The sequence below is a fragment of the Haliotis cracherodii genome, unplaced genomic scaffold (genome assembly GCF_022045235.1).
Source record: "Haliotis cracherodii isolate W230 unplaced genomic scaffold, xgHalCrac1.p SCAF_10, whole genome shotgun sequence".
Taxonomy (NCBI): domain Eukaryota; kingdom Metazoa; phylum Mollusca; class Gastropoda; order Lepetellida; family Haliotidae; genus Haliotis; species Haliotis cracherodii.
This window is the reverse complement of record NW_027266265.1, coordinates 25,537,829-25,557,500: the sequence shown is the minus strand read 5'-3', so window position 1 is coordinate 25,557,500 and position 19,672 is coordinate 25,537,829. Positions and strand designations below refer to the sequence as shown.

Here is a 19,672-nt window from a genome sequence, read left to right as displayed (position 1 = left end):
TTATCAATTGGCACCAATGACGTCATATTGCAAGGGGCATAAGCCATGGTGTTTTTGTTATGGAAATAGAACACTTGGTAAATGTGAAAAATATAAATCGTTTTAGTGCAATAAATATGTTAATTAAATATGATGTTTTTATATTTTTGTCTATGATACTTCTATGTTAACACTTTTAATGTGGAAAAAGTACAAGAAAAAATGGTTCATTTCCGTGTGAACTTGCCCTTTAAAGAGAATCTCACCCAGTGTTTTTTTACACCCAACTTCTCACAGCTATTTGAGTAGCACAAAATAATACATATTTAGAGAGAAACTCACCACGAGACTTTTGACACTCAGCTTCTCACAGCTATTTGATTAGCACAAAATAATACATATGTAGAGAGCATCTCACCCAGTGTTTTTTGTTAATATTTAGAGAATCTCACCCAGAGGTTTTTGACACTCAACTTCTTACAGTTTTTTGGCATAAAATAATACAAACATCAAAACTTGAAAAAGTTCTAAAAGGAACAAAAGGTTACATAACACTCTCAAAGTTTAAAACTGTAACATTATATATACGAAAGCTGTGACTTTTCAACTGTTATGAAAAACTGCAATGATTATAATATCCAATGGTCAAATCCAATTGTTTGAGTCATCATATCTGTCAATTTCCTCTTGTACCAGGTAAAGTCATGACTTCAATCACATCAACAACTCGATCACGAACAGGATCAGAAACCACAGTAGGTTGTGTAGTGGCTGGTCATTTTCAGGCACTGACAGTTGTTCATCTTTAACCTTCACCGCAGAAAATGCAAATGAGAAATGTGCGGCCTTGTGATATATCCTTCAGTGGATCGTCTGGTCACCCATCCGTAGTTAAGGCAAGATCATGAAACATCTGCTTTTCACAGACATTGGTATGATTATGTTAGATCTTCTTCTGTTAGGAATTGCTTCATACTGGTTCCATAATTCAAGAAAATGACAAAATCTCTCTTTCTCAACAATTGCACATGGAGGCAAGTTCTGGATTTTACAAACAGCCACGGTCTTTGTGATAGCTGTGTCTGTGAACAGCTGGCAAGTATAACTTGAGAGAATACTGGAAAAATCTAGGTGAAGGTCCAGTCCAGGTAATGCATCAGTATGCTCAAGTTTCACCTCGGGAACGCAAGTCTGCTGTGTGACATTGATGTTACCTGAGGGAGGCCTACCTTTAGAACACAGTACCACAAACTTTTCAAACAAGTGACAATACCCTATGACGTAATTTGTAGTATTTTGTTGCCAGTCACAACGGCTAAACAATGCCCTGTGACATCAGGGGTCATCGAGTGTGCATAAGCTCCTCCCAGTGATCTATCATCTCTACACGAAATGTCATTGAATACGCCAAGCGCTGTGGAGAGTTTTGAATATTTGTTTATTGAATATAGGCTGTGGCAGCGCATTTTATAGCAAGCGCTAGTTTACGAAAGCACTTCTATTTTTTATATATTTTTTATTTCATTTTTCTCGTAATTCAAGAGGCTAAAAGGGTTATAAATGGGAACTAATATACATATATTATTTTTTTGGTGCATTAATTTTCATTATTGTGCACAAGAATGTAGTTAATTAGGGATAATATACTGGCGCTGATCCAAATATCGCTTGTGTTAGGGTAGGTTATCCCAAACTCTATCCTTAGCCCTTGGGTACCCTTTATGATCAATCACCCCTTTTCGATCATTAGGGTTAGGTACCCGTTTAGTGGCTATTACCGGTAGATTACCTGAATTCTGTCCTTAGCCCTTGGATCCCCTTTACGATCAATCATCCCTTCATGATCATTATGGTTCGGGAAATATACCCGTTTAGTTTCTATTATAGATTCTATAGTGGCTACTATTATTGTTCACACAAACACATCGAGTAAAAAGAATGAAATGGTTTTGTGTCGAATACTTTGGCTACTGGAAACTGTCCTGGAACATTCCCACAAGCCACTTTCACCGGCTACATTTTTTCAGTACTGATTCAAAAGCGAACTCACAGTTGTTTCGTCACTAGTCATGCACATGCACCTCCCTCGTTCCTTACTATTATCCACATCATCCTTACAGTGTTCCCTACCACCCTTTTCTGTCACAAAATCCACCTGACGAATTATTAAATAACATGTCATTCATGCGTACTCGCGAGTTCGACGCCTTGAGCCGTTTTCAGTTCACGCCATATCAGATCATTCCTCACCACTCTGTATCTTGTAGATTACTGAATGGGACGAGTGTGCCAAATGGCATTGTGATCATTCGTAAGTGTCGATAGACTAAAGTCACGAGACACCATACCTACCTGTCACCTTCGTAAGGGTCCCTCACCTATTCGACCCTTTTCGTTCAGTTCCGTAACGTTGTAGACATGACTAGGTATATTTGCACTTTGTTTCACAGTGTGGACGTAGCTCAGTCAGGATTCTCACAAAAACTGGTTGCTTGTCTTTGAGACATGTGACCTACGGCAGAGACCGTCCTCACGAGAAAGTTGTGGTACTGTATTCTAAAGTTGCTCCCCTGAGGGATGATGTTCCTCCTTTATGTTGTCCTGTATCTGGCAGCATTTGAACCACAAAAGTTTCATGTATTGCAAGAAACCTTTGTTTCAGCAGTGGCCAGGGCAGTGTTATACACATTTTGGTTAGTTTTGTGAAAATCTCTTTGCCATGAGACTTGTGTTGCATGGCAACGCCAAACATATCTATGCCCAGCTGGTTGATATTCCGTCCATTCATAAATTTAACTCTGTAGAAGGAATAAAAACATGCTTTCTTAGATGCATTTGCTTAAATATTTAATAGGTACATCTTGTAGATGTATCGATACAACAAGTATCTGTACAATCATCAGCTGCAGTAGTATCATGATTACCAATATAACTGTCACACAACTAATGTTGAAAGTATCCATATTGACCACACAGATCCAGGTGTGCCTGGTCCATTATAAGCACATGATAGGTTGAAGCAGGATCATGAGTGGAACATGGGGTTTTATGCATCTCGTGCCGGAGGCAAGCAGTATAAAACCGAACAAGGGACCCATAAAACCCAGTGTATCCTTGTGATCCTGCTACAACAAATATATTTTACAGAATATGACACTGTAAAGGAATTTTAAAAAAATCAAAATTGATAGAAAACAGCTGTTCGATTGAGTGGAAGTTAGCTTGTGCTACGTCATATGACTTTCATTGACTTGGAAAACAGTGCAGCTTTTTGCTTCGAAACAGGGTATAAGGGATTTATTCCGCCTCTCAAAAATCCATGTGCAGCCTGACTTGCTCATGGCGGGGTATAAGGTACTTTTTCTCCCATCAGAAATGTATTTTCCTTCCAAGGTGGGATACACTGTATTTTATTAAGATCATGTACACCAGTCAGATCTCATCAGTCTGACATGGAGGTATGATAAATTCAATTATCTACAGGCTGGATGTTGCTGAAAATTGTTAACTGTGGCGTGAAACAACATTCACTTACCCTGACATGTTGTCTGATTTGGGTTCAAATCAATACATGTTTGTTGTAGTAAACCAATTTAGCCTGGTGAATTCACTGTTGTCCGACTGGATATTCAATGACTGATGACAATAGACTATTCTTGAACTATTCATGTCTCTTTTAACTTGCATGAGACAATACAAAAAAGGTTGGTTAAATCCATAACTTACTTCAATATTACTTTATCATCCAGAAACAGTAGCTGATACTGTTCGAGGAAATATTATGTTTTCCATACATCTCTGCTTCTGTTTAAAAAATAAACGATGAGTGGGAGTTGTTTCTTGTGCGGAAAAACACTGCAGGGAGAATAAACATTGAGAGGTGTAGCCCTGAGTGGTTTATTCTCCCTGCAGTGCTTTATTGTAGGATTAAACAAGTGCAAAAGTGAGCGTGGCTCACTAATACCCCCGCCTGGTGTGTCAGTAGTTACAAAGTAAATAGCTAGGATAGGGTTAGGCAGGGTTCCCCCTAGACTCCAATATCTAAGAGTCACCTTGACTCAGCCTATGAATTTTTGGGAGTCAAAAATATTTTTTGAGAGTCAAATGTTTTATTGTATTATTAATGAAATTTAAAGTGTTCACTGTTAATGTTACACTTAAATTTAAGTATCTTTTAAATATTATGTCTTTAGTTTAAGTTAACAAGCGCTAATTAATGTTCTCAGCTGATTGTACTACAGAGAAATAAAGGATATATGAATGAAAAACAAAGTTTGTTGGTTTTAATTTTTCACAATCTTTAATTACTTCACAGCTCATGAAACAATTTACAGTGACACTAATACAGGATGAATAAATAACATCAGTCTTAACTGTGAGACATAATTTTTTAATCATGGATGGATATTAAAATACATTTCATGTCAGATTTTAATTCAATACCACTTACTCATTTACATCTTTTATCTAGTTATCTTGTATTATCTATCAACAGTGAAGTTGAACTGAAGAATTGTGAACACTTGTAATATTTTCTGGTTGAATACAGTTTATTAGCAACAACAAACACGCCCACAGCTTTACATTTCGTATTTACCATATTTATTCGTGTATATTACACACTCGTGTATAATACGCACCCCTAATTATGGGCAAATAAATCCTGAAAAAAATATCTCTCGTGTATAATACGCACAGACTTTTCTTCAGTCTCATTTCAGGCTGTCATGATCTGTCATCGGAAATAGCATAACAAATCCGAATTGAATTACCCAAGTTAATCCTGTTGTTACACTATCTGGTACTAAAAATGTGTTCTCTGTATATCTGACCTTATGTTTGTCATCTATTTTATTTATTTTATTTAAAATTTCATTCAATAATGTTTACCTAAATTTCGGCAAAAACATGTGTCCCTCCGATACTTACAACTTCCGTTTACCCCGTTCCATAGGTTCCGCTTAACCACGTACCGTGACCACACAAAATCACATTATTCACCGCAACAATGATAATATTTTCTTTTGTTTCATTTTCTACGAGTCTACACATCTAGATAAACATATGTCATGGTTAACTTTTAGTGAGAAAATATGCCGAAACGTGAAAAACCTTGTCCATTTGCGTAGTTTTCCTTTGTTTACATCACGTGCTGTAATCGAAGCCACACGGAGTGTGATAGTTACGTTCACTTTGTTGAATAAATATATTTTGTCGTGTACCTCACAGTCGCACAGTTTTAGTAGCATATCTATATAATTATGCAAAACACTATGTAAAGCCCCCGGCTGTTCTGATTTTAGCGTTTGTTTAAAAATGAGAGAAAAGTCTGGTCATGTGACAGGCTATGCAAATTGGCCCGTGGAGAAATTATGATACTTCTAAAAACGACGATAAATTAAAAACTAAACGTAAATTTTAAGACATTTGCATATATTGTCTTCGGAAAATGTTTTTAAATTAAGTTCAGGTGAGTAGTTGTAATATTTTCATTTCAAAGCTGGTAAACAACATAGATATTTGGAAATTGCGTCAGTCATGACACAGTTATTTATTTGTGGACGTATTTTTCCTTAATTGAGAGTCATATACGCAAGAATTCTGCGTCAGGGGAAACCCTGGTTAGGATTTGAAAAATTCATTAAAAAAAAGGAAAATTAATAAAAACAAATTTTTCTTTTGACTGCACCCCTCCTTATGACACAGAATATATGTACTAAGTTTGAGATGAAACCACTGAATAGTTTAAGAGAAATCGTGCGGACAAAGTTTTCGGACAGATGTTAGGGTTTGAAAAATTCATGAAAAAATGGAAAATTAATAAAAACAATTTTTTTCTTTTGACTGCACCCCACCATATGACACAGATTATATGTACTAAGTTTGAGATGAATCAACAGAATAGTTTAAGAGAAATCGCACGGACAAAGTTTTCAGAGGGTGTTAGGGTTTGAAAAATTCATGAAAAAATGGAAAATTAATAAAAACAATTTTTTTCTTTTGACTGCATCTCTCCATATGACACAGATTTTATGTACTAAGTTTGAGATGAATCCACTGAATAGTTTAAGAGAAATCGCGCGGACAAGGTTTTCGGACAGACGGACGGACAGACGGACGGAATCTTGGAATAACTATATACCCCCGACATTTTGTCGGGGGTATAATAACAACAACAAGTCGTTCAAGTCTGATATGAGATATCAACATAATGTACAGCCTCTTTAATGTTTAATGATGTTAATAAAATATACAATTTTCAAAAAATATTTACCCGTATTTAAATAATGATTACCCGCTGAATACGATCCAACCTGATCAATGTTGGACAAGTCTTTGGAAATATTAATGAACTGGTTTGGGAAGTTTGGTATTTCCAGTATATTCTCACATTAGTCACAATTTTCACATCGCTTATCTTAACTTTTCTCCCCAAACTGACTGTCATATCACTCCCACCTTTGGATGCAATCGTTCAGGCATTGCATTTATCTGTGTCGCTCAGCTATAGCACTGGGGAACAACTAACTAGATACTTACCTCTCAGAAATGATGTCGTCAAATTAACGACATCATCTAGTTTCAAACATTTGTCCGAATCTCCAAAAATGATGTCATGTTTTATCGTGAAATAACCCAAGTTTTGTTCTTCCCTGTTCTTTGCGATTAATGGCATAGCAATCTAATATTTGATAATAAACACTGATATGTTGATAAGTCAAGCTGTCTTCCGCTCCATTTCCTATGCCCCATCAGAGCTTTTAGTCTAACCTGAGTAAGTATGTATTTCCTTCTGGCCTCTGTCACTTGAATGTAGCTAGCATTGATGTAGTCTGTGTCACCCTGGCTCAGCACAACTCGACTGTGGTCATCTGAATATAATCACAACTGATATCTAATACATAGTGAGAAATAAACAAAAGACTGGACTACTGATCAAAGTCAAAAACATTTCTTCATCCATTCTATACATTTGTGCATACTGAACGCACATTTCTGTGCTGTGTAAATACCCGCAATATTTCAACGAAATAAAACAAACAATGAGTGATACATTGTGTATTACCATGCTTACTATGAAAGAAGAATATGATCAACTCACATGGGCTGACATCTCTGTATCTGTTTTTATGTTTGTTTTCTGGCTTCCTTGCTTCTGCCACTCCGAACTTATTGTCCAGTGTCTTCAAAGATGCCTCATTTTTCACTCTCTGAGAAAAAAACCAAACATAAACTTCCTGGTGACTCAACATGCTCAATGTCTGAGATAATATAGTTACAAAGCTCTGTAGCTCTCGAATTATTATTTCTGGACTTATTACTGATTGCAGGCATGGTAAAGTCATGTTAAAAATATGAAATGTCCACTACATGACATGTGATGTTTCCAGTAATGACTTATAACAGAACAATACACAGATAATACAGCATTAAGGTAACTATTAACCAATCATACATGTTCCATATTAATCACACCTCCCAAGGAATGACAATAGATAGTGTCAGATTTAACCATGCTTACAAACATCTTCAGGAATCCAAGCACAATTAAGTCCATATTCGAAAGAAATATGCTTCATGTAGGTAATCCAGGACATTTCAGTTTACACTATCCATGATCCAGGCCATATAACATCCTGTAGGTTTACTTTGAATAATCTAAAAGGGCACCCTGTAGTATTGGGTATAATATAGTATATTCATTGCTGCAAGAGCATTTTTTTGTAGAGGCATATGCTTTATTCATATATTTCTATCACTGTCACCACATTTCCACAATATTTCAATCATTATCAACATGATCAAGGCACTAATAAAGTCTTATCAACGTGACCATATGACAAAGTAGTCTCGGAGGAAATCCTCATTTCAGTTTGACACTCACTGAGTCAAAGTGACTAAAGCCCAAAAGGTACCTAAAACTTCAAAGAATGTGATATTTTCACAAAAATGTTGAGTTGTTCCTTCCAGTCTGTGTTGGCGAGTAAATTGGAGTTAAGGCTAATTCCTAATGTAAACATGTTCTTAAGTGTTTATCTTTTAAAATTATTATTATGTTTGCATTTAAATATGTAGGTCTAATTTCAATTATTGCTTTTTTTTTAAGCTATGGCGAGGTTCTGCTTTTGCACATTGATGCCGTTTTAGCCATAAGCCTTTGGAAAGATATGTCATGCATAGTGTTTCTCCTACAATTCCCATGGAGGGCAGCATTGTTGGTAGTTTTACGTCGATACAGAATCCTCTTGAAATACTTAGTTTGGCCATTTCGTTTTTGTTTTTTTTATTTGTTGCATTTCATATTGTTTTTACAAAACAGTAAAACAGTGACTTCCATGTTACAAAAAAAGTGTATTGCATGATGACCAATATTTATATAATCGGTTTGGCCATTTTTGAAAACATCCCTTGAAACATAATGTGGAAGGGACCTATGTTCATTGATCACCTTGATTAGAATATGTTGTCATGGAAACCGGATATTGTTCTAAATTACAAAAGGCAACAAATAGCCAGATTGATATCACTGCAAAGTTCAAAAAGGAAATATTTTAACAGTCTTTGAGTCATGCACCGAAAACAAAACATAATGGATGGACAGACAGACAGCACTCATTCCTATAAAGCTTGATAAGGGTATGTCAGATTTCAATCATATTTTGATTTCCCAAACACTTCAACCTTAAATCACACTGAACGATGGTTCAACAATGACATGAAGACAGTTTGTCAGTGCTGCCCTTATTTGACAACAAAACATTTTTTTGTAACGGTTCAAGCTGTGACTGGGGTGTAAGGCTGGGATGGGTAACTCGGGTACTGGGGTAGGGTGGATACTGAAAAGCACCTGGGTACCCACAGGACTACCGGACCTGTGGTTAGTCATGTGATATATTGTTAAATGACAAACAATTTCTAGAACTACATGGTTACACTACAAGCCACTAATATTCGCATTTCTTTTTGACTATGCACCCATTCCTCCTGACTATATACATGTATATGTTTGAAAAAAGATAAAACCAGTCAACTTCAGTGTATGCATGACCCTATCATTTCACACGAGTATCTAAATACATTTTTGCCCAGGGCTACGGTCAAACTATTCCCAATCGGACATTTTGTACCCATTTCTTGAGACCTACAGCAGGTACCCAGTTAGGGTTGGATAATAGAGGGGTTGGTACCCGGATAGTAAACTTGGGTCCTACTTGGGTGATAATTAATACAATTAAATGATAAAATTAAATGTTAGGCATTGATTACTGTTTACTACTGTCATATATTTGATAATCACCAGTAGATCTACTACAACTTATAGTTCCAAGGTTCATTAAAGGTAAGCCCCCTCCCCCCCACCCACCCCCGAACACATATATCGTGTAGTTAGACGATATAACTTTTGGAGGGGGGATACGGGCTTAAGTTTTTCCCATTTCTCGTCTTAGGTGTCAGAATACCAATAACTGTGTGCTGCATTAGCAATCCGTGTGTCCGTGTGAATTTATCAGTTGTCAAACCGGCCTTAGCTAATATTAACGTCCATGGACAACTTTTGACTACGGTCAACAATAACATTGTTAGCATAAGCTGCTTCATTACACAATGTAAGTATTGTAAGGCTTCCTGGTTGACAGGTTGATCAAAAGTGGAGCCAACTGTTCGGTGAGCAATTCTATTACCACCGTCAACTAAATAGCAGGATATTCAAGTGAAAGGAAACTTATCATTTCCTTCAAAGTTGTTATGCCCGAGGTATTTAACTTCTGAACATACCAACCGTATTCGGTATGTCAGGGGTGCAAACAAAAGCGACGTGATCAAACCTGGTACACTTCGTTCCATATCTTAGCAGAATCATAATCCAAGAATTCGTTTTCCAGTCTCGACATTATCGTTTGTTCCACGTGTCTATATCAAGAAGAGAGGAACCGTTCCCACTAAGAAGTTCACTGATACCGGACGCTAGCTACGCCATGTCTGTACCGAGATGAATATTCCAATTGTTTTGATTGGTGTAGGTCTTTTTAACCTGTCACGTACCGTTATCCATTCACTGCTGCCTCACATCGCCAGAAGCACCGTCTGCTATGTTCTTGTGTTGTTAAAATAAATGACCATATGGCATACCAAGAGGAAATTTACGAAGCTATAAAAAACAACGATGGTGCAAAGGTTTGGACTGTATATACTGTATACCGTTTCAGCTTTGTCACAAAGGGAGGGTTACGCTGAGGTATTCTTATTCCAGAAACGCATAATCAGCTGATGATACAGATGCTTGTCATTGTCAACAATCACTAGTTGAACTGTATCACAATGTAATTGAATTTGCAAGAATTGTCGTGTGGGTTGGTCCATATATGTGCAATAAAGTCCCATAAATATTTACAAGGTCTTATATTTAGGCTGAAATCTGCAAAACAGATAAAGTATCGACTATGGAGGATGGTCATATGTCGTTTGAAGCTCCCTCCAAGCGCGTGACCCCATCGTTGCGTTCGCGATGGAATTGTGCGAACGAGCAATCGCTGTGAGGAGTTTGCATAATTGGTTGCTGAAAAAGACACAGCTGGAACGGTACATGATTTTGCTGGTGAAATGACAATAAAAATATCGCCAAACATGACATGTTTGTAAGAGCAAGCTCCATTTGTTTCTACTAGAAATAATCAAGCATGTGATTGGCTGAAAACTAGAAATGCATGTTACTTCCTTATTAAGTTGGCTTTGGAGGCATGTAGTTTAATGTTTTTGCAAATCCAGGAGTAAATTTGAAGCAGAAGTGCATGTAACTTATTACTGTAGGGTGAGGCATGGGGCTTTCTGTCTCAACGTCTCACTGCTTATTGCATGTCTTTTCTCCATCTGGAACTGATGTCATTCAACATGAAGTGCAAATATTTCTTATTAAGTGGTGAGAGATATGTACATGACTTACTGTTTTGAAGTTGTCTTGCATGAGATATGTGTTTTCCCAAACCGGAAGTATTGTCACTGAAGCAGAAGTGATAACATGCCTTAGTGATTTATTGAGTCAAGAATTTCAGTATAATGAGGTTTCACTGTATTTTGATGGAAAAAGGAGCATAGCTAGTTGAACAGAAGATCTACTGTAGAGGTGGTGGGACTAATTGATCTTAATTCAAGAGTGTAGAAATTTTAGTTCTGTCTACATGATGAAACCTTGAGAACTGAACCTGTTGTGGCTGTGAAAGGCAGCTTTGTTATATTTGTGCATATCCTTGCCATTGTATAAACAATTTTGATTTGACTCACAGATGGAGGAGTTGTTAAATAGAAGGTTGAGATCCTGCATCAACAAAAAGTTGAAGATACAAACAGAGCAGTATATGGGTGTGATGTCCGCACTCTGCCTGGCTGTCATTGAGGGAGACCCAGTTGACACAACCATCATACAACTGCTGCTTAAAAATGGTCAGCTGCATACTATATTCAGAATAAAGTGCATGAATTCTAAATTGCTAAAAATACTAAAGCTCTACAGTCTTCTTATTTTTCAATAGAATATACTCTGAACAGAAACCTTTATCTGCTTTCTAGCTAGTATGGTGACATGCATACATTATATTGAACCTTTTATTCAGGCCAAAAAATCGGAAGCAACTTTAGACTTGCCCAAACTTTCCCCAATTATGCCATTTCTCCCTCCCCTTTACAACATCCAACAACTCTTTGGCTCCTATGCTTTGTATTATTGAAGTTCAGTTGTTCAGGTGTTTTAGTTTTCCCATACATGCCATTCAGATAAGGATTATATCTGAAGTAAGCTTTAACAAGAAGCAAAGTGTGCCTGTTATCATTATGTATATGTTTTCTGTAATTTAGCTGTATAATGACATGCTTGATGTGGAGGAACTTTAAGGAACATGCTTTCCTCAAATATTTAACAATTTCCAAGTGCCTATGATGATGGTAACATAAACATTAAACTTCTGATAGTCATTATCATCTAGAATCTGACCTTGTTCATCTGGTTTCCCCACTGTGTAAACAGATGTGAGATAAGAAATATATAGAGAAGGTTCCCAGTGATGGTGGAAAATCAGGGGTAGGGTGAAAAAAGTATTAATTGTCCATTGTCAAGGTGCACCAAGGGAAAGACTGGTCATGGAAATGTTTGGCCTTCTACACTGGAAGTTTGTATCCTAACCACCGAATGGCATCAGTTTAAAGATATAGAAATACAAGATCTCAAATAAAACCTGAAACAAACTTGGAATTATAATCATGTGCCTGGCACATATCGTAACCACTGTTCAAGAGTTTTTAATCATGTCGACTTAATGAGTTTTATAGTTTCAAGTTTAGTTGTTGTTTTTCATTTTAAATCTGTATCTGAAGAAAACAATTGTTTCCAGGAGCTAATCCTCAGAAACGGAGAGACTGGCGCATTCCTAGTATCCTCCCCACTCTGACTGAGTTCTTATCTCCTATGTCCATGGCCATCAGGGAACAGAATATCACTGTGCTCAAACTGCTTCTTGAGGCAGGTGTGTTTAGTTTCAGTACTTCATTCAGGAGATTGCATGTCACGTTCTCTTGGTACTTTCACAGTGAAAACTGTGTGTCAGCATGTAAAAGAAGGAGTGTACATAGATCATTTTCTAAGTAGTTCAAAGATTTTAACCGTGAATGAGACACTCATGACAATGTTTGTTACTTAGAAGTTGTGCTCCTACAATGGAAATTATCCATTAAAATCCATTAAAACAAACACAATACCTATAACCGTGTTAAAATAGTCTTTATATTGCCTCTGTTCTAAGACAGCTAATTGTTCCACATGTGAAAGCAAAACGGACATATGGATTGTTGGTTTGTTTGCTTCAGACATGCTGTACATTGGCTGAGCCTGTGAGCATGTTTACCCGAGACATGTTTTCCCCTGAACCTTCTTGAATTTGGTCTGAGGGGGTATCTAGTGACACAGACACAGATGGATAACTATTTCTTTTGAATTAGTATGTGGATACAACCTTTTAACTATGATGCTAGAACCCCTAAGGAAGGTTGTCAGGGAGTAGGGCCACTAGTAGACAATCTGGAAAACAAACATCCACCCGAGTCTTCACATGTCTGAGAGACCCAAACAATGTAAAGAAGAACACTTTTAAGTAGTTCCCTGGTAACTGCAAGTGAACTTCTTTTCCATAGAACATGTTAGCAGAAGTACTAGCAAAGCAAACAAAGAAATGATATGTGCATCAACTTCATATAACGGAAAAGGAAGGAATTTCCTAATGTGGTGGTCTTGCAGTTTGTGTAAATGTCTTTTGTAATTAGTTAGTAACCTAGAACTGAAGTATCCATGGATAATAATTGTGTCAATTTCATGATGATGAACAACTGTGGCTTTTCTGAAATGAACTAGGTTATATGATTGCTTATGCTTTGCTTTCTGTGTAAACATGGTAAATACTAGGACAACTTTCCTTAATATATGTTATATATGTTACATCAAATATGTTCTCTGATCGTTTGGGTATATATTGATTAGGTGCAAGTGCAAATGAAACTTCTCCAGGACTGAAAGTTCAAGAAGAGGAAGGGGGTTCAATGCTGTACCGTGACACACAAGAGACATGTCTCCATCGGGCTGTGCTCATGAAGAATCCTGCAATGGTGGAACTGCTCATCACAAAGGGTGCAGATGTCAATGCCTTAAATAGGGATGACCAGACTCCTCTACATTGTTGTGGGCATCGGTACCACCCCCAGGTGTTTCGGCATCTCCTGTGTGGCGGTGCTATGGCCTCCAATGTGGACCAAGAGGGACAAAGTGTGCTGGGCCTCCTGCTCAAACCACAGCAGTGTGATGATGGTGTAGAGTTCTGGACCAGCAGTGAAATCCAAGACAGGATTGAGAGTGTTCACCTGCTTCTGTCGGCAGGCTATCACCTTCAAAGAGATGTTCATGTGAGAAATGTTGTGGGTGAAACAACCTTAAACCCAAACATCAATGGGATTTGTCAAGATAAACTGTTCATGGTATTTATAAACAACAGACTTACCAATCCTCCATCTCTTGACTTTTTGTGTTGTATTGCAATCAGACAGTTTTTGAGGTACAATTGTCATTTATCTGTTGTTGATTCTCTGCCATTGCCACAGAAGTTGAAAGACTATATTTTGCTTAAGACATAATGGAAGTAATATGTTTGGTGGTAACAAATAGTATTGGAAGTAAGATATTTGGTGGATGCAAATGGTATTGGAAATATTTGGTGGATGTAAATAGTCCTGGAAGAGATGTCTTTGGTGGTCATGTTGTTCCATGAGCATGTTGCCGAGCTTCCTGTTCATGTTTGTCAAAAACCTTTGAGCACATTAGATTTTCTCCTTAAAAATAAAGGCTGGCCAAGCTGTTTGTTTTGGATACCACGCACTGTTTAAACATCTCCGGGATATCACATCAAAGTATCATTTATAGCTCAGAGGATATTTTTATAAAAAAAATTGATTACTCATATCTTGGGTCAAGTCACCCTAAGGTCATAGCCCCCTTGGAAATCCAGTTAATGAACAGGTTGCGAGGAATTTCAACCACTCTTTGTTTTATTTCACAATATCATACACTCACTTTCGATGAATTCAAGGTAGGTTCAAATGTCATTCTTAAGGTAGTTTGGTCTCTATAAGTACCTATGTTTTAAACTTTGTATGTTCTAGCATGTGATTGACTAAAATTGAGGGTCAACAATGGTCAAGGTCATAAGCTCTAAAGTGTATATAGTTTCCTGTTAAACATGTTAAGGGAGCAAGAGGCCTTTGTGTTTCTGTTTCATCAGACATGACATTGTTTGCCCAAATCTTGATGTGCACACACACACACACACACTAACCTATGGTCCATCTCATTAAAATCAGATCTTAGTCCTTGCTTCCGCTGAACAAAGGTTACGGGTCATGTCAGAAGGACCTTTCTTCCAACTAATCAGAGTTGCTTACCAGATCAGTAAAGTGACAGGCATCTCCCTGAGGCAAGGGTGTTAACTAACTGTAAAAGTCCGGTTTCCACCCTTGCCGAACTAGGCTGGAATTTCCAGGCCCGATCATAGCGCCACCAGTGGCTATTACGAGTTATGCAGCACCCATTCAAGACGATCTGATAGATAATCAAGATCTATATTGTAACAAAATGCGAAGTGCATCAGATCACTTGAGCACCTTGATTAAAAAGATACTAAGATTTGCAAAATATCTGTCGACGTACAGTTGATGGTACAGATGCTTTGCAAATCCTGCAGTTGTCCGAACCCTGCACATTGAAATCCATGTTGTTTACGAACCGGATGTCGAATGTGTTAACCAGTGTTGATTTGACTATGCATAGACTCGTTAGTCCAGCCATAGTGTAACTCCTGAATTCCCGTCTATTTGGCAAGCATGAAAACTGGACTTTTATGGTAAGTTAACACTCTTGCCTTGGGAAGATGAGTGACAAACGCTTCAGATATTTTAAATGACACGAAATCATTTTATAAAACCCTATATTAAAAAAAAAAGATACATCTCAGATAGATTTAGAAACATTATTTCCAAATGATCAAGATAAAGTTAATGAATGATTAGCGGAAGCAATGGAAGGTGAATTAACTTACAATGAAGTACTTAGTGCCTTAAAGCGTATGAAAAACGATAAAAGTGCGGGACCTGATAGTTTCACTGCAGAATTTTTAAAGTGTTTTTGGCGTGATTTAAATAAATATTTTTATAAACTCTCTAATTATGCTTATAGAAATGAAGCGATATCAGTCACGCAAGTTCAGGGCATTATTACGTGTATTCCAAAAGAAGGTAAGTCAAAAACGTTTTTGAAAAACTGGAGACCCATCTCGTTACTTAACACTACATACAAACTTGCTTCCTCAGCAGATCGGATCAAACCAATTTTATCTACTTTTATCAGTGAAGAACAGAAAGGCTATATTAAAGGAATATATATGGGAAAGATTAACAGGCAGGTGTATGACGTTATGGAATATGTCGATACTTATCAAATTCCTGGCATGTTAATACTTATCGACTTCGAAAAAGCTTTTGATTCTTTGGATTCGGGATTTATTCAAGTCGTGTTAGCATTTTTTAAGTTTGGTCCTTCAATACGTAAATGAATAAGATTATTGTATGAAAAGTCAGAGTCATGTATATTGGTTAATGGTTTCGCAAGTTCATTCTTCAAGTTAAGTCGAGGCTGTCGCCAAGGCGACCCAATTTCCCCGTATATTTTTATCATATGTACTGAGATATTAACCAGATTTATTAAGAATAACAAATTTATCAAAGGATTAAAGATTGGTTCTATTGATCATTTATTAGCTCAGTTTGCAGACGATACAACTTTAATATTAGATGGTACAGAAAGATGTTTACAAGCTGTTTGTAATACATCGACTCTTTTTTAACGTTTTTTGGGCTTACGTGTAAATATAGACAAAACTAAGTTCATATGGATTGGTTAAAAAAAAACGTAGTCGGATAAAACTACTCCCCTAAATGAAAATGGATTGGACCGATAACTTTAAGTTATTGGGCATTAAATTTGATACTGATCTTGAAAATATGGTAGACATTAATTATAACGATAAATTCAAAGAAATAAAAAATTCAATGCAATTATGGAAAAGTAGAACACTTACACCCTTTGGACGAAATACAATATTCAAATCATTATTGTTACCAAAACTTAATCATTTGTTTTCTACTGTTCCTGCTCCATCCGAAGATATTATAAATAAATTTCAAGCAAACTGCTTCAGATTTATTTGGAATGAAAAACCGGATAAAACAAGTGTATAGTTGACAAAGTCATCTATATCCCCCGCCCATTTTAACACGTTATGGTCCCAAACCAGGTAACTGACCCAACAAAATAGCTGCAATGGAAATTCTAAAATAAACATTTCTAAAACTCCTTAATATCAAATGGAACTAGTTCAGTATGCGCTTTATATATAGACGTGCAATGTTTGGCAAGGAAATATTTAAGTTTATTTGTTATACTCCTTAAGTAAACCAATCCTATATTAAAACTTAAATCCAACTTGTTGTCATGGAAACATAAACAATAACAATTTCTAAAAGTACTATTTATCAAAAGGCACCAGTTCAGTATGTGCCTTGTAGACATGCAAAGTTTTGTAAGAAAGTATTTAACGTTTTTTGAGTTACGCTCTGGAAACGAACACCACCCCTGTAGAACCTAAGTCCAACTTTTTGCCATTGAAATGTGAAAAATAAAATTTTCTAAAATTCCTAAATAGCAAGAGCCACCAGTCCAGTATGTGTCTGGTAAACATGCAAAGTTTTTGTTGGAAAGTATTGAATGGGTTTTGAGTTATGCTCCGGAAACAAACTCTAACCTAAAGAACCTAAGTCCATCTTGTTGCAATGGAAACGTAAAAAATAAAAATTTATAAAATTCGTAAATAGCAAAAGGCACCAGTTCAGTATGTGCCTAGTAGACATGCAAAGTTTTGTAAGAAAGTATTCAACGTTTTTTTGAGTAACGCTCTGGAAACGAACACCACCCTTATGGAACCTAAGTCCAACTTGTTGCCATGGAAACGTAAAAAATAAAAAATGATAAAATTCCTTAATAGCAAAAGGCACCAGTTCAGCATGAGTCTGATAGACATGCAAAGTTTCGTAGAGAAATATTTAACGGTTTCTGAGTTATGCTCCGGAAACGATTTTGGGACGCACTCACGCACGGATGGAACCCATTTCTATATCCCCCGCCAACTTCGTTGGGGCGGGGGATAATTAAAAGGGAAAGGGTAATGAACAATATTCCTAACGTTGGTTTAAAAGTACCCCTAGTAAAAGATATCATTACATCTCAAAATATTTCTTGGCTTCGTCACATTCATCTATCAAATACTACCCTTAAATCGTTTTTATTTGAGGCTAATATTATCCCATCTGATTTTTTTCAAATGGATGCAAAATACATAAGAGACCACATCGTCAAAACTATCAGAAATCCTTTTTCATAAGAAAATCATAAGAAAACACGAAAGGATGCTTATTCCCAGTATATATGGTACAATGACAATGTGCAGATTGATGGGAAATATATATTTATTAGCAAGTGGGATGATGCGGGAGTAAAATATATCAATGATTTGGTAGATCATGAGGGCCGATCTCTTTCATACTTAGAATTTGAAAATAGATACAATGGTTCGTGTAATCGTTTAACCTTTTATGGGGTAAGAAATACTATAAATGTTTATTTAAAATCTTTAGAAACTTATGATGTTACACCATTGGTAGCCCCAATTTTACCATTTAACATTCATGTACTTACGAAGAGTCCAAAGGGTTCAAAATATTACTATGATGTATTATTAAGTTCAAAATTTCATAGGACATCAGCCAATCAGCAATGGGAAAAGGATATAAAATATTATACAGATTATGAATGGAAAAATATAAATGAAATACCCTTTCGGTGTACTGATAGTGTGCAATTGCGTTGGCTTCAGTACAGAATCATTAATCAAATACTTCCAGTTGGTAAATACCTATTTAAAGTGGGATATAAAGATTCTCCCTTGTGTACAAGTTGTGATAAAGTTATTGCTGACATTTCTCATGTACTATGGAATTGTGAAAACGCTAACTCTCTCTGGGCCGAACTTGAAAGATGGATAAATAATAAGCCGGAAATTCATATCAATTTCACCAAAGAAAACGTTTTACTGGGCTTTCCATTTAAAGGAAATGATCCATTAAATGCCTTGTCATTAAGGGTACTATATTCAAATTTTATCTTAAAAATAAAAAATTGTCTTTCGAGTTGATCCAGAGAGAGTTGGCAAACTACTACTTTACAACTAAAGCGATAGCTTACTCTAACTGTAACTACAACAAGTTTGTGAAGTTTTGGTCCAGTTGCCACAAACTATTTTTGTAACCATATCAACTCAAATACTGAATTATCTTAGTTCATATGCCCCCATGATATATGATGTATGATTCTGTTGTTGCCTTAAGATTCGCTGTATGAACATTAATATGTATGAAATAAAGAAAAGGAAACAAAGATGAGTGACAGACGAAATGTGTTGTTTAATCATGCAACAGCGAAAAGGTAATAAACACATGGTGCCATAAAGCTTTCTGTTTGGCTGATACTAACATCTTGTTAGCAGTCATTGAAACTTTTTTCCTTTTCCAGACAATAGGTCTCATAAAACACTTTTTCTGTTTTGCTATTATGTGAGGTAACTCCATTAGTTCCTGTTCTAATCATAGTGTATCGCAATCTCACACTGACTGCAAATATTGTGTGTACCAAAGTATCGATGAATCCATACAGCCCTTATGCACACATCATTTTTCCCTCACTGTAAACCTGCCACTTGCCGTTGACTTCCCAGTGCGATTTGAGTTCTGCTTGTTTTTTATCATTTCCAGTGTTTTGGGAGGTTACCCTGGTTTTGCATAATCAAAATTCGTTCGGGACAGCATTTAATAACTACTGTCAAAACAAATGTGTTTTCAGTGGTCAGATATATTGTTCATTTATATGTAAAACTATGGAACTTATTATTGAAATTAATTTTGTATTAGTAATTTTGTATCTCCATATCTGTTTTAACTGAAGGTGAAGGTGCATCATTGAACCGGAGGTCTTTTTGTCACAAGTTGTAGTGCAAAT

The 19,672-nt window shown here is 36.5% G+C and overlaps 2 protein-coding genes across 2 annotated transcripts in view; one reads left to right on the top strand and one right to left on the bottom strand.

Moving 5' to 3' along the window:
• The window catches only part of LOC139454209 (tyrosine-protein phosphatase non-receptor type 1-like), a 30,077-nt gene extending 20,122 nt beyond the window's left edge, over nucleotides 1-9,955 (bottom strand). Inside the window, exons 1-3 of the mRNA XM_071235782.1 lie at nucleotides 9,807-9,955; nucleotides 7,082-7,190; nucleotides 6,751-6,851 (exon numbers count right to left, since the gene is read on the bottom strand). Coding sequence (XP_071091883.1) covers nucleotides 6,751-6,851; nucleotides 7,082-7,190; nucleotides 9,807-9,872 — 276 coding nt within the window. The 5' untranslated portion in view covers nucleotides 9,873-9,955. The remainder of the gene's footprint in view (nucleotides 1-6,750; nucleotides 6,852-7,081; nucleotides 7,191-9,806) is intronic.
• A 114-nt stretch (nucleotides 9,956-10,069) lies between these two features.
• On the top strand, nucleotides 10,070-19,542 carry LOC139448254 (ankyrin repeat and SOCS box protein 8-like). Its single transcript, XM_071229783.1, has 4 exons — nucleotides 10,070-10,155; nucleotides 11,262-11,418; nucleotides 12,363-12,494; nucleotides 13,502-19,542. The coding sequence occupies exons 1-4, from the start codon at nucleotides 10,102-10,104 to the stop codon at nucleotides 14,146-14,148; spliced, it is 990 nt and encodes a 329-aa protein (XP_071085884.1). The 5' UTR covers nucleotides 10,070-10,101; the 3' UTR covers nucleotides 14,149-19,542.
• Nucleotides 19,543-19,672: the final 130 nt, after the last annotated feature.

Excerpts from the sequence above, each read along its gene's own strand:
- LOC139448254 (XM_071229783.1), top strand. The coding sequence starts at position 10,102 with ATGGCATACCAAGAGGAAATTTACGAAGCTATAAAAAACAACGATGGT. Across the intron at positions 11,419-12,362 it reads ACAACTGCTGCTTAAAAATG|GAGCTAATCCTCAGAAACGG; the intron begins GTCAGCTGCATA and ends AATTGTTTCCAG. Across the intron at positions 12,495-13,501 it reads CAAACTGCTTCTTGAGGCAG|GTGCAAGTGCAAATGAAACT; the intron begins GTGTGTTTAGTT and ends TATATTGATTAG.